The 14,155-nt window shown below is 39.7% G+C and overlaps 1 protein-coding gene across 1 annotated transcript in view; it reads left to right on the top strand.

Annotated features, from left to right (window-relative positions):
• NUBPL (nucleotide binding protein like) overlaps positions 1-12,137 on the top strand; it is a 223,926-nt gene extending 211,789 nt beyond the window's left edge. Inside the window, exon 11 of the mRNA XM_040257149.1 lies at positions 10,326-12,137. Within this exon, the coding sequence (XP_040113083.1) occupies positions 10,326-10,424 (99 nt within the window). The 3' untranslated portion in view covers positions 10,425-12,137. The remainder of the gene's footprint in view (positions 1-10,325) is intronic.
• The last annotated feature ends 2,018 nt before the right edge of the window (positions 12,138-14,155 follow it).

Here is a 14,155-nt window from a genome sequence, read left to right as displayed (position 1 = left end):
TCTCAGCCTCAGCATAAGGACATTAGGAATTCCTAGACTTTAGGAAACTGTTGTTGAGTCCTGGAATCAGAACACTTCTGATAACTTTTATGGTGAATCTTACCTTCTAATAATCCCCTTCCCTTTTTCTGTGTGAACTTAAGTGGAAATCTGCTCTCAGAAGCTGGTCACAGCCACCTCAACAGATTCTGCCATATGCATGGAAGCTTAGTGCCCATTCTACCTGAATGTCTTCATTTAAAGACATTAAGAAGTGTTTACCTGCAAACGTGATCAGTTCAGTTCAGTTCAGTCGCTCAGTCGTGTCCGACTCTCTGTGACCCCATGAATCGCAGCACACCAGGCCTCCCTGTCCATCACCAACTCCCGGAGTTCACTCAGACTCACACCCATCGAGTAAGTGATGCCATCTAGCCATCTCATCCTCTGTCTTCCCCTTCTCCTCCTGCCCCCAATCCCTCCTAGCATCAGAGTCTTTTCCAATGAGTCACCTCTTCGCGTGAGGTGGCCAAAGTACTAGAGTTTCAGCTTTAGCATCATTCCTTCCAAAGAAATCCCAGGGCTGATCTTTAGAATGGACTGGTTGGATCTCCTTGCAGTTCAAGGGACTCTCAAGAGTCTTCTCCAACACCACAGTTCAAAACCATCAATTCTTTGGCGCTCAGCCTTCTACATAGTCTAACTCTCACGTCCATACATGACTACTGGAAAAACCATAGCCTTGACTAGACGGACCTTAGCCGGCAAAGTAATGTGTCTGCTTTTGAATATGCTATCTAGTTTGGTCATAACTTTTCTTCCAAGGAGTAAGCATCTTTTAATTTCATGGCTGCAGTCACCATCTGCAGTGAAGTGGAGCCCCCCAAAATAAATTCTGACGTGATAACCTTCTATAAAAATTAATGGGATAGAATATGTCAAATTATTTGTTAATTGTTAGCCCTTTAGATTGACACTTTTCATTAGGGGTTTGCTACAGGCAAATTTATTAATAAATAAAAGTTTCATCTTTAGCTTTTTGTCTTCTTTCTAATTCCTCCTTCTTTTGTCTATCTTTAATTAGTCCCTCCTCTCAGCACCAGGTTCCAGGGCTCTCATTTTCTGTCCATAAAATCTTCTAAAATTAGGCTTTAGGAATTTAACTCTTCCAGTAATATTTAAAAACATAGTGATTAATTGAAAGGTGTGGAATGTGTTGAATTCGAGGCATCATTGGAAAAGTTGGGAGGGGCTACAGTTCAGTCAGTTCAGTTCAGTGGCTCAGTCGTTTCCGACTCTTTGCGACCCCATGAATTGCAGTACGCCAGGCCTCCCTGTCCATCACCAACTCCCAAAGTTCACTCAGACTCCCGTCCATCGAGTCCGTGATGCCATCCAGCCATCTCATCCTCAGTCCTCCCCTTCTCCTCCTGCCCCCAATCCCTCCCAGCATCAAAGTATTTTCCAATGAGTCAACTCTTCGCATGAGGTGGCCAGAGTACTGGAGTTTCAGCTTCAGCATCATTCCTTCCAAAGAAATCCCAGGGTTGATCTCCTTCAGAATGGACTGGTTGGATCTCCTGGCAGTCCAAGGGACTCTCAAGAGTCTTCTCCAACACCACAGTTCAAAAGCATCAATTCTTCAGTGCTCAGCCTTCTTCACAGTCCAACTCTCACATCCATACATGACTACTGGAAAAACCATAGCCTTGACTAGATGGACCTTAGTCGGCAAAATAATGTCTCTGCTTTTGAATATGCTATCTAGGTTGATCATAGCTTTCCTTCCAAGGAGTAAGCGTCTTTTAATTTCATGGCTGCAGTCACCATCTGCAGTGATTTTGGAGCCCAGAAACATAAAGTCTGACACTGTTTCCACTGTTTCTCCATCTATTTCCCATGGAGTGATAGGACTGGATGCCATGATCTTCATTTTCTGAATGTTGAGCTTTAAGCCAACTTTTTCACTCTCCTCTTTCACTTTCATCAAGAGGCTTTTGAGTTCCTCTTCACTTTCTGCCATAAGGGTGGTGTCATCTGCATATCTGAGGTTATTGATATTTTTCCCAGCAATCTTGATTCCAACTTGTGTTTCTTCCAGCCCAGCATTTCTCATGATGTACTCTGCATATAAGTTAAATAAGCAGGGTGACAATATATAGCCTTGACGTACTCCTTTTCCTATTTGGAACCAGTCTGTTGTTCCATGTCCAGTTCTAACTGTTGCCCCCTGACCTGCATACAGATTTTTCAAGAGGCAGGTTAGGTGGTCTGGTATTCCCATCTCTCTCAGAATTCTCCACAGTTTCTTGTGATCCACACAGTCAAAGGCTTTGGCATAGTCAATAAAGCAGAAATAGATGTTTTTCTGGAACTCTCTTGCTTTTTCCATGATCCAGCGGATGTTGGCAATTTGATCTCTTTTTCCTCTGCGTTTTCTAAAACCAGCTTGAACATCAGGAAGTTCACAGTTCACGTATTGCTGAAGCCTGGCTTGGAGAATTTTGAGCGTTACTTTACTAGTGTGTGAGATGAGTGCAATTGTGCGGTAGTTTGAGCATTCTTTGGCGTTGCCTTTCTTTGGGATTGGAATGAAAACTTACATTTTCTAGTCCTGTGGCCACTGCTGAGTTTCCCAAATTTGCTGGCATATTGAGGGCAGCACTTTCACAGCGTCATCTTTCAGGATTTGAAATAGCTCTACCAGAATTCCATCACCTCCACTAGCTTTTTTCATAGTGATGCTTTCCAAGGCCCACTTGACTTCACATTCCAGGATGTCTGGCTCTAGATGAGTGATCACACCATCGTGATTATCTGGGTCGTGAGGATCTTTTTTGTACAGTTCTTCTGTGTATTCTTGCCATCTCCTCTTAATATCTTCTGCTTCTGTTAGGCCCAGACCATTTCTGCCCTTTATCAAGCCCATCTTTGCATGAAATGTTCCCTTGGTATCTCTAATTTTCTTGAAGAGATCTCTAGTCTTTCCCATTCTGTCATTTTCCTCTATTTCTTTGCATTGATCGCTGAAGAAGGCTTTCTTATCTCTTCTTGCTATTTTTTGGAACTCTGCATTCAGATGCTTGTATCTTTCCTTTTCTCCTTGGCTATTCGCTTCTCTTCTTTTCACAGCTATTTGTAAGGCTTCCCCAGACAGCCATTTTGCTTTTTTGCATTTCTTTTCCATGGGGATGGTCTTGATCCCTGTCTCCTATACAGTGTCACGAACCTCATTCCATATTTCATCAGGCACTCTGTCTATCAGATCTAGACCCTTAAATCTATTTCTCACTTCCACTGTAAAATCATAAGGGATTTGATTTAGGTCATACCTGAATGGTCTAGTGGTTTTCCCTGCTTTCTTCAATTTGAGTCTGAATTTGTTAATAAGGAGTTCATGATCTGAGCCACAGTCAGCTCCTGGTCTTGTTTTTGTTGACTGTATAGAGCTTCTCCATCTTTGGCTGCAGAAAATAGAATCAATCTGATTTCGGTGGTGAAATCTGGTGATGTCCATGTGTAGAGTCTTCTCTTGTGTTGTTGGAAGAGGGTGTTTGCTATGACCAGTGCATTTCCTTGGCAAAACTCTATTAGTCTTTGCCCTTCTTCATTCCGCATTCCAAGGCCAAATTTGCCTGTTACTCCAGGTGTTTCTTGACTTCCTACTTTTGCATTCCAGTCCCCTATAGTGAAAAGGACATCTTTTTTGGCTGTTAGTTCTAAAAGGTCTTGTAGGTCTTCATAGAACCGTTCAACTTCAGCTTCTTCAGCGTTACTGGTTGGGGCATAGACTTGGATTACTGTGATATTGAATGGTTTGCCTTGGAAACGAACAGAGATCATTCTGTCATTTTTGAGATTGCATCCAAGTACTGCATTTTGGACTCTTCTGTTAACCATGATGGCAACTCCATTTCTTCTGAGTGATTCCTGCCCGCAGTAGTAGATATAATGTTCATCTGAGTTAAATTCACCCATTCCAGTCCATTCCAGTCCATTTTAGTTAGCTATTTCCTAGAATGTCGGCGTTCACTCTTGCCATCTCCTATTTGACTACTTCCAATTTGCCTTGATTCATGGACCTGACATTCCAGGTTCCTATGCAATATTGCTCTTTACAGCATCGAATCTTCCTTCTGTCACCAGTCACATCCACAACTGGGTATCGTTTTTGCTTTGGCTCCATCCCTTCATCCTTTCTGGAGTTATTTCTCCACTGACCTCCAGTAGCATATTGGGCACCTACTGACCTGGGGAGTACCTCTTTCAGTATCCTATCATTTTGCCTTTTCATGCTGTTCATGGGGTTCTCAAGGCAAGAATACTGAAGTGGTTTGCCATTCCCTTCTCCAGTGGACCACATTCTGTCAGGCCTCTCCACCATGACCTGCCCATCTTGGGTTGCCCTGTGGGCATGGCAAATTCATTGAGTTAGACAAGGCTGTGGTCCTAGTGTGATTAGATTGACTAGATTTCTGTGAGTATGATTTCAGTGTGTCTGCCCTCTGATGCCCTCTTGTAACACCTACCATCTTACTTGGGTTTCTCTTACCTTGGGCGTGGGGTATCTCTTCACGGCTGCTCCAGCAAAGCACAGCCGCTGCTCCTTACCTTGGATGAGGGGTATCTCCTCCTGCCGCCCCTCCTGACCTTCAACGTGGGATGGCTCCTCTGGCCCCTCCTGTGCCCACACAGCCACCACTCCTTGGACGTGGGGTTGCTTTTTCCTGCTGCCGCCCCTGGCCTAGGACGTGGGGTGGCTCCTCTCGGCAGTAGCCCCTGGCCTCCGACGCAGGGGAGGGGCTACAATACCAGTTAAAAAGCTCCAACTGGCTACTACCTATTCAACCAAAAGTCAAAACCAGCTGCATATGTGCACCATGGGCTTCCCTGGTGCCTCAGACAGTAAAGCGTCTGCCTGCAACGTGGGAGACCCTGGGTTGGGAAGATCCCCTGGAGAAAGAAATTTCCAGTACTCTTGCCTGGAAAATCCCATGGACAGAGGAGCCTGATAGGCTACAGTCCATGGGGTAGCAAAAAGTCAGACACGACTGAGCAACTTCACTTTTTCAGTATGTGCACAACTGAGGAACCGAGAGTAGTTGAAGCCATAAATATAAGTAGTGCAAAATAGCCAGAGAAAGCAACAGAGAAAGGGAGAGAGAGTTGACACTTAGGATTCAGAACTCTTAAGTTCAATAGCAATTCCTCTGGTTTGTGTAATTATAAGTTCATTCAACTATTTCAACCTTTTGCCTTTGGTTGAAGGACATCACAGGACACAGTGATGAACCTATGATTGACCATTAATTTTGTGGTTTCATTCTTTTTGTCAAGTAAAAGCCTTAATGTTGGATGTTAAAAGTTATGCTGTAAGATACCTGGTAAAGGCTTTAAAAGGTAAGTCGAAGCCCTATTGTCTTATCATTTCTACATTATAATCTCATAATCCTAATATGAAATGACTGTGTATGGAAAACTAGAACTTCACATCTTTAAAAATAAAGGGGAAAAGCTCACCATAAAGCTTGTATACTTTGGTTGTCATCCAGTTCCTTTACTTGATAATGACAGATTAAACAAAAGGAAGGGATTTAATTTCTTAGTCCACAGGCAGGAAAGTTGTCCAAAAGGATATGTTAATATGAACTCTTCAGTGAGATTGTAAATTACTTGAGGTCATAATAGTAATAATAGTAGACACGCATTTATTATTTACTTTTTGTATTACCATACTTCACATAGTTTATTCTTACCTAATATGCCCCCAAGCCCTTTGAGGTAGATACTGTTATTATAACCATTTTACAGATAATGGATCCAAGCCTGGAAGGGTTAATTCACTTGCCCAAGGCCAGTGTTAATAAGTAAAGGAACTAGGATTTTAAAGCTTACTTGTCTGACCTTAAGGCCCCAACTCTTTACCAGAGAGTGCTTCTGCCTCCCTTTTTTTTTTAATCATTACATCCCACAGATTTCCCAAAACTATACCTTGCACTAAGAACCAAAAAGTATTTGTTGAATGATACTGCATTGGCTGAAAAAATTAAATTTCAACAGTTTTGTGGAAATAGAAACCGTTAAACTAAGCACTTTCAGTGATTTCTCGGCAAATGACAACCTAACTGTTACTTTCAGTGTGATACATTGGAAGTTTAAGCTTGGAGCTAGTCCATTAAAAAGCAAAGGTTAAATGTAGCAAATTTGATTATTATGGAATCTTTATTTTGTGTAGTAAGATAGGTTTATATCTCTAATTTAATCTAAGTAAGAACTAAGAAATTATAGAATGATGGGCCTTAGCTTGCCTTAGTGCACTTTATTTACACAGTAAAATATTAGACTTAAATACCTAGAAAAGCTACTAGGAGATAAAAGGTGTTAATATTTATAATAATGCATGGGTGAAAATAAGCACTTTGGGCATGGGGGGAGCCACACTTTATAGTGTGTGGAAACTTTAGTGGAAGCACAGAATCTTAACCATTGGACTTCCAGGAAAATCCTGAAAATCACACTTTCATTTTAAAAGAAATATTTCTTTATAAAGTATATGTTATTTCCATTTTTAAGCAAAATCTGTTGTTTCTGGTGACTGCAGCAGAGATTGAAACCCTTTTTAGACAGTACATTTTGATTAAATTACTTGTATTTTGAATCTACTGTTTAATGTGTGATGTGGCTTCCTGGTGGCTCAGTCAGTAGAGTCTGTCTACAGTGTGGGAGTCCCGGGTTCAATCCCTGGGTTGGGAAGATCCCCCAGAAAAGGAAATGGCAACACAGTCCAGTATTCTTGCCTGGAGAATTCCATGGACAGTCCTTGGGGTCGCAAAGGGTGGGACACAACTGAGTGCCTAACACTTTCACTTTCTTTGTGATGTGGTGGGCTTTCCAGGCGGCTCAGTGGTAAAGAATCTACCTGCCAGTGCCGGAGTTGCAGGTTCAGTCCCTGGGTCAGGAAGATCCCCTGGAGGAGGAAATGGCAACCCACTCCAGTATTCTTGCCTGGAGAATTCCTTGGACAGAAGAGCCTGGTGGGAGTCCATGGGATTGCAAAGAGTCAGGCACAACTGAGCAACTGAGCACACAGCCCAGACATGTGATATGCTAGAAGGAGCTGGGCTTTGGAGTCAGGCAGATCCAGTTGTGAATGTTCTTCATCCTGCTGACTTTGTGACTGAGCAGACAAGTTCAGTTTCTTCATCCAAGTTGAGCCAATGGTGTTTATTTTACATACATAAGATTGCATGATTACTTATACTAGTACTTAGTACAGTATGTACTCAGTAAAAACATATAAGGTCTTATTCATATTTTGAGAGCTATTTTTTTATTTAAAAGAAGAATGTAAATGAAATTTTAACACTTTCCTTGTAAAATATAATTCACCTATTAGGGAACAAATATAGTTTTTTTCTTTTTTTTCTGGGGGTCTGACAGTATTCTGCTTATTGACACGGGTGTTGAGTTACAGAAGTGTATTCAGTTTGTACACTTTCATTGCTGTGTGCACTTAGGATCTATGCATGTATTTTTAAAGAAATTTAAATACATATCACCAATGAAAAAGTAGCATTTGAAAGTACATTTACTTGTAATCTTCTTACATTGTCAAGGTAGATCTTTAAAGTTTTAAATAAGATTACTCTGTAATTAGTTTTTTTTTAATTACACTGTTGCTTCTAGATCAAAAACTGACAAATATTAAATATATAACTTATAAAGAAAAGGGGTCAAATGTTTATTTATTTTTAAAAGTTAGTAGAAAAGAAGTTAATATAGGTTGAATACGAAATTAAATCAGGTCTTTTGAGGAGACCACAAAACCTTGATAAATACAAACCCAAATATATCAATTATTAATATTAACATAAATAACCAATTACTCCTTTTAAAGTCAAACATTTCTGATTATAATCATTGGATCTTTTTCAAGAAGTAGAGCCGAAATGTAAGGTGTAAAGTAGTAATGTGAAACATATATTTTATGTAATTAAATATGATATGTTTCAACAATGAAACAAGTAGCCTGGCAATATATATATATATAGACAATATACACTTAAATGTGTGTCATTGTTGTAATTAGTATAATTTAAAATTTCCTTCATGAACAGTTTTCCAGCATGTTGATTGAGAGATAACAGACATGACTGACTTTTTTTCATTCCCAACTCCCAGGGGAAAATGCAAGTAAATTTTTTATTTTAACATATACATGTACCTATTCTTATTCAAATTCTTTCCCCATTTAGGTTGTTACAGAAATTGAGCAGCATTTCGTGTGCTATATAGTAGGCCCTTGTTTATATGTATATATAATACCTATATATCCACAGATACATACACATATACACACACATAAAGGTAGCTATATGTGTGTATACATATTTTTCTTCTTTCTGATATAGTATGTGACAAATATTTAAATTTATGATGTGAGTTACGAACATGGGTTTCTTTTTGTGGCACAAAATTATAATATATATGTGTGTATATATATATATATATATATATATTAAATTATATGAAAAAGTGAAAATGTTAGTTACTCAGTCATGGCTAACTCTTTGTGACCTCACAGACTGTAGCCCGCCAGGATCCTTTGTCCATGGAATTCTCCAGACAAGAATACTGGAGTGGGTAGTCATTCCCTTTTCCAGGGAATCTTCCTGACCTGGGGATCGAACCTGGGTCTCCTGCATTGCAGGCAGATTCTTTACTGTCTGAGCCACCAGGAAAGCCCAACATAATTATATATATCAAAATAATTCTTTTCCTTTTCAAAATGCTGATTTCTAATTATATTGTATCAAATTTGAAATGTAAATACACAGGGGTCTATATTAAACTATTTCCCTAAATGGAGAAAATATTTACTTTTGAGTGTAGTTTTTTAAAAATAGTCAAGATGTGTGAAACACAGTTAAACATCAAGTCAGGGTAGTTGAGTTCAGTTCAGTCTCGCGGTTGTGTCCAACTCTTTGTGACCCCATGAACTGCAGCATGCCAGGCTTCTTGTCCATCACCAATTCTCGGAGCTTGCTATCCATTGAGTCGGTGATGCCATCCCACCATCTTATCCTCTGTCGTCCCCTTCTCCTCCTGCCTTCAGTCTTTCCCAGCATCAGGGTCTTTTCCAATGAGTCAGTTCTTTGTATCAGGTGGCCAAAGTATTGGAGTTTTAGCTTTAGCATCTGTCCTTCCAATGAATATTCAGAACTGATTTCCTTTAGGATTGATAGTCAGGGTAAAGTCAGGGTAAAGAAGCCTCAAACAGTTCTTTTACCGTCCAGAGTCAAGGAACTGGTCTGCCTGCGTTCAAAGCTCACCTCATCTCACACTAGCTGTGATGCTGTGGATAATACTCTTCATCTTTCTGAGTCTTGGTTTTCTTGTTTATAGAGTGGGAATAATGACAGAATTTACCCCTTACGATAACTGTGAGGATAAAATGAAATAATACTTGACCGTTATTAAGTACTCAAGTAAATTATAACTATTACCATTACATCAAGTGGTGCTGGTTGTAGCGGTAGTAGAATTAGTATCTACACAACTCTTAAGTATATAAATGTATAAATTAACAGTTTTAGAAAATCTTACTATTGTCTTACAGTTACTTTTTATAGATAAGGTAGAAGTAAGTAGTATTTGCATTTTAATTGTTTAAAACTTTGAAATACAAATGCCATGACCATTGTTCTAACTGGACTGTGCAGGCTTTAGGTCAGTTGTGGCCCACTTGATGCTTGGGAGCTGCTTTTTGTGTTATGTTGTACTGGGGTCGTAGAGGTAGACAGTGTGACAACTGATTCTAGGAATTCTTGCATGGTGCTTAAATCTCACCAGATGGAGGAGCCTATAAGTGCTTGGTGCTGGTATCAGACACCATTCTCAAAGAGAGTGATGAAAATGCTTTCCAAAGATTAACCTAGGATGGTATAGATAGTCTTTTCAAAAATGACTAACAACTCTTAATGCCAAAGAAGTATGGCAGTATCCCACTCAGGATAACAACTTTTCAGAAGAGGAAGGTGTAATTTTTCTGCAGCTGGACTGGGTTGCTAGTTTGCTGAAACAGGAATTAGAATTTGAAAAACAGTAATTGCTGCTACTAAATATTGATTTTTTTTTTTTCAGAAAGTCATCTTCCAAATAGTACCCTCCAAATAACCTAAAATCCTTTTTCCTCTACCCCACCTGCAATGTTCACAGCAATATCTTCTCACTATTGAATTTCTTCATCACATTCTGTTCAACTCTGTAGACAGTGACGGCAGTTTGTGAGTCACTTGTTGTGTACTGGGGAGAAATATACAGCAAATAAATCTATTCTTTTCCAGGCCAAAGCCTACCTAAGGATTGCTACTGAAGTGGTAAGAAGATTGCCACCACCTCCAGAGTCATTCCCCAAGTGTCTTGGAAATTTGCCTGGTCTTTGACAGTTAAGACCTTTGGAAATCAGCAGTGTGGTGGTGAAACCTACAGAAACAATAGCAATCATAATTATTTTCTTGTATTTCTAAAGAAATAATGTCCAGTCTTCAGATTTGATTTGCTAAACGACTCACAAATAAAAATTTTACATACCAACGCTTAAATTTTAAAAAAGGGGTTTTTTTAATGCTTAGGAATATTTTTGAAAGCTGTTGTGTGCTAGCGTCCCAGAACTGCATTTTATTTTATTGAACTATCCCCTTAAGGAATCATGAGTTAATATTACAAGCCCAACCTTCAGTTCAGGAGAGAACCATGCTCTTTCTGCAGGACGATAGAATAAAGGATTTACTGAGTATGAGTATGGACGTGAGTATGACAACTCTCCATCAGGCAGTGTGGTCTGGGTCTGAATCCTACATCTAGTACTATCTTGGACTCTTCCTTAATACAGATGAACTTCTACTTCTTCATCTGGACTAGACTCTCCCCCTAGACTTTATGATTCTGGGTCTGGGCATGTATATTTTAAACAAAATTATAATGATTTTGATTGTTTTGATTATGATGGCAATAATAATAATAGCTAACATTTATCAAGGGTTTTCTTGTATCCTTATAGTTAATCTTTCATTGATATGAGTGGAGTACTGTTGTTATCTCTGCTTTAGAGATGGGGAAGTTGAGATGTGGGAAAGTTAAGTGTTGTACTGAGTGTTACTGTTCTAGCAAGTGGAGGTTTGAACTTGGGCAGTTGGATACTGGATTCTTCCTTTTGTACACCAAAGGGCATTTGTTTATTTCAAAAGAGGAATGTGATTATAGTGTTCAAAATTTCTTCAACTTATTTGACCATTAACTTCCCACCTCCCCTTCCCCTTTAGGAGCGTTTCATGAAGTTCATATTTCAAAGAACACACCTGGAAAAACATCTTGTCTGGTTGAGGCTCAGAGAGAGAGAGTCAAGGGCTTCCCAAGGTTATAAAGCTGTAAATACTGATAAGAGTTTATTAGTTAATCCTCACTTATAAGGAGATGGTCTGTGACCTTTGGCAGATGCCTGAGTTTCTTTGCTCTGTAGTTAAGCAGCCAGAAAATTAGGTAAAGAGTTACATATCATTTTAAACATGTTTTTGCACACTTATGTTCACATAAAAAGAACTATGCATAAATGTTTATGGCAGCTTTATTTGTAATAGCCAAAACAAAGCAAAGTTTTTCACTGGGTAAATGATTCGACAACCAGTAGTATATCCATACCATGGAATACTACTTAGTGATGAAAAAGAACAAAGTATGAATACATGCAACGACCTGGATAAACTCCAGATAATTATGCCAAATGAAAAAGTAATCCCAAAAGGGTGTGTACCATATGATTCAACTTAACATTCTTGAAATGACAGAATTATAGAAATGGAGAACAGAAGAGTGGTTTCCAGGGGTGAAGGAGGAGATTGGTGATGGGGGAGGGAATTGTGTTTGTGGCTCTACAAGGGCAATATGAGAGATCCTTTGGAGGATGTAAATGTTCTGTATCATGACTATATCAATGTCAGTATCTTGGTTGTGAAATTGTGCAATAGCTTTGCAAGATGTTACCACTGGAGGAAACTGGTAAAGGGCACAATGAAATTTCTCTGTATTATTTGTTATAAGCTGCATGTGAATCTACAAATACCTCAAAATAAAAATAAAAGTATAATTTGAAAAAACAAACTTGTGCTGCTATATCTGAACTGAAGTCTTCTGGACCAAATTATCCATGCTAATTAAAATCATGAATAAAAGTATTTGTGGACACACAGTAATCATCATTCATCACTCTGAAAAAGAAGAAATGACTGTAGGTGGTAGATATGTAATTTTATTCTCTTTTTGGAAGAAGGCCTATGTAGATAATCATTGAGTACTTCAAAATAACAAAAAAGCAAGTAGTTGAACCAAGCTTAACCCTTCCTGGAAAAGGAATAATTTAAATAAGCTTCCAGAAGTGCCTCAAGTTGTGTACCAGAATTTAATACATCTGATGGAAAAATGAGAAAGAGTTTACTCATAAATATGTGACTTAGAAAAGATTCACATATGTAATCATCTGCTCCCTTCTCTAAGTCTCTGCAGATGCTTCCAGGTAAGTCACTGAAAAAATAACTGTGGTTGGAGTTTATACCCAGGTTCAAAAATGAAGGAAGGGAAAGTAGCTCTGGGAGCAGTAATGAAGCTTCTTCCAGAATTTTGCCCCTGGTAGCCTTTGCTGAGCTTCAGAGAGCTGACTTCAAACAGACTACCAAGCACAGCTAGTCTGCCTCTTGCTAGAAGTAATAGTTATTTCTCATCCTTCACATTTCCATAGAGTGTAGAAAATTTCCATTCACCAGTCCAGGAGGGAAAGACAAACTCTTGATACAGTGAGTATCAAGTGAGTGAGGTCAGATTCCTGATCTCCAAAGAAGATTTATCTTCAGGACCAGGGACCAGGCTTGATCACTCCAGAGCTTTTGTGTAGCAGAGTTTTATTAAAGTGAAAGAGGACAGAGAAAGCTTCTGACATAGACATCAGAAGGGGGACAGAGAGCGCCCCCACTCCCTAGTCTTATCAAGGCCTTTAATCATTTTACCAGCCCCACTCCTGACAGCATACATCTTAAATTAACAAGATTAGAACCATCAGGCGAGTGTGTGCTCCTCGGTTCTGTCTCATCACAACAAAGATTTGGAGTGACAGATGTTAAAGCCCTCAGCGCATCACAGCTCTCGGGTCTTGGACAAACTGTGTTATAGCTCTTAGATAAATCAGTGTTACGCCTCTATTTTATTTAGAAGATAGCAGGAGAATCCATCCTCGAAGCCTAAGGGCATACCAACCCAAAGACAGGAAGAGAAGAGAGTGGAGGAGCACTCCAGCACGCAGGAGTGAGAGCCCTTTGGCTCCTTTTTTATATGTTTTTCCCTCCCCCTGGGCCTGCCCTATGCAAATTGGGCTAGCCAGGAGTGCTGTTTGTTCTACCTGAAGTCCTCACTCCGGTCCTCCAACCTTCCTTTGACCTTCCTTTGTTCTATTTTCGTGGGCTTTTCCCTTCCTTGTCTTTTAGCCACTGCCACTTTGGAGTCCTGTTTTCTATTCTAACTACCTAACAGAACTGACAATAGAAAGGTCTCACCAGACCCACTCCCACAATATATGTCTTAAGATGACAAGATTAGTCAGAAGGTTCTTGTTAAGGAGAAACATGTCCTCCAGCAAGATACATTGTTATACAGACTAAGCCAAAGCAATGTAGAAACAAAGTTTGTCCTTTTCTCCTCCTTGAGAGCCCCAGACCCCTTTCTCTTCCTCAGGGACCCTGGACTTCCTATCAACCTACCTCTACCTAGAAACTGACTCTCTCACACCCCCAGTCACTCCATCCTCGGGAAAGAGGAGTGACTCATGGGCAGTTTGCTTCCTATCTCTGTCTCTGATTTCAGCCAAATCCTGAGCTTTCTAAGGTAGGGTACTGGGAAGCCCAAAGCTATCCACCTCTACCTTGGACATGGGTGAGCAAGTCCATCTAATTTAGGGGTAGGGTATTTGGTAACCCATTGTAGTCACATGTCCTCTAATCCAGCTAATAGTTTTTTGGTTTTGTTTTTTTTTTTAACTTTTATCTGAATTCTGTTTCTCTGCATTCCAAACAGGGGAAGAATGCCCCTAAACAGACTCCTTGGAACCTCCTCTCCTCTACCTTTCTAGAAT

This window comes from Oryx dammah, unplaced genomic scaffold, assembly GCF_014754425.2.
Source record: "Oryx dammah isolate SB20612 unplaced genomic scaffold, SCBI_Odam_1.1 HiC_scaffold_16, whole genome shotgun sequence".
NCBI classification, from domain to species: domain Eukaryota; kingdom Metazoa; phylum Chordata; class Mammalia; order Artiodactyla; family Bovidae; genus Oryx; species Oryx dammah.
Note: the sequence above shows the minus strand (reverse complement) of the source record. Positions and strands in the feature narration are given on the sequence as shown.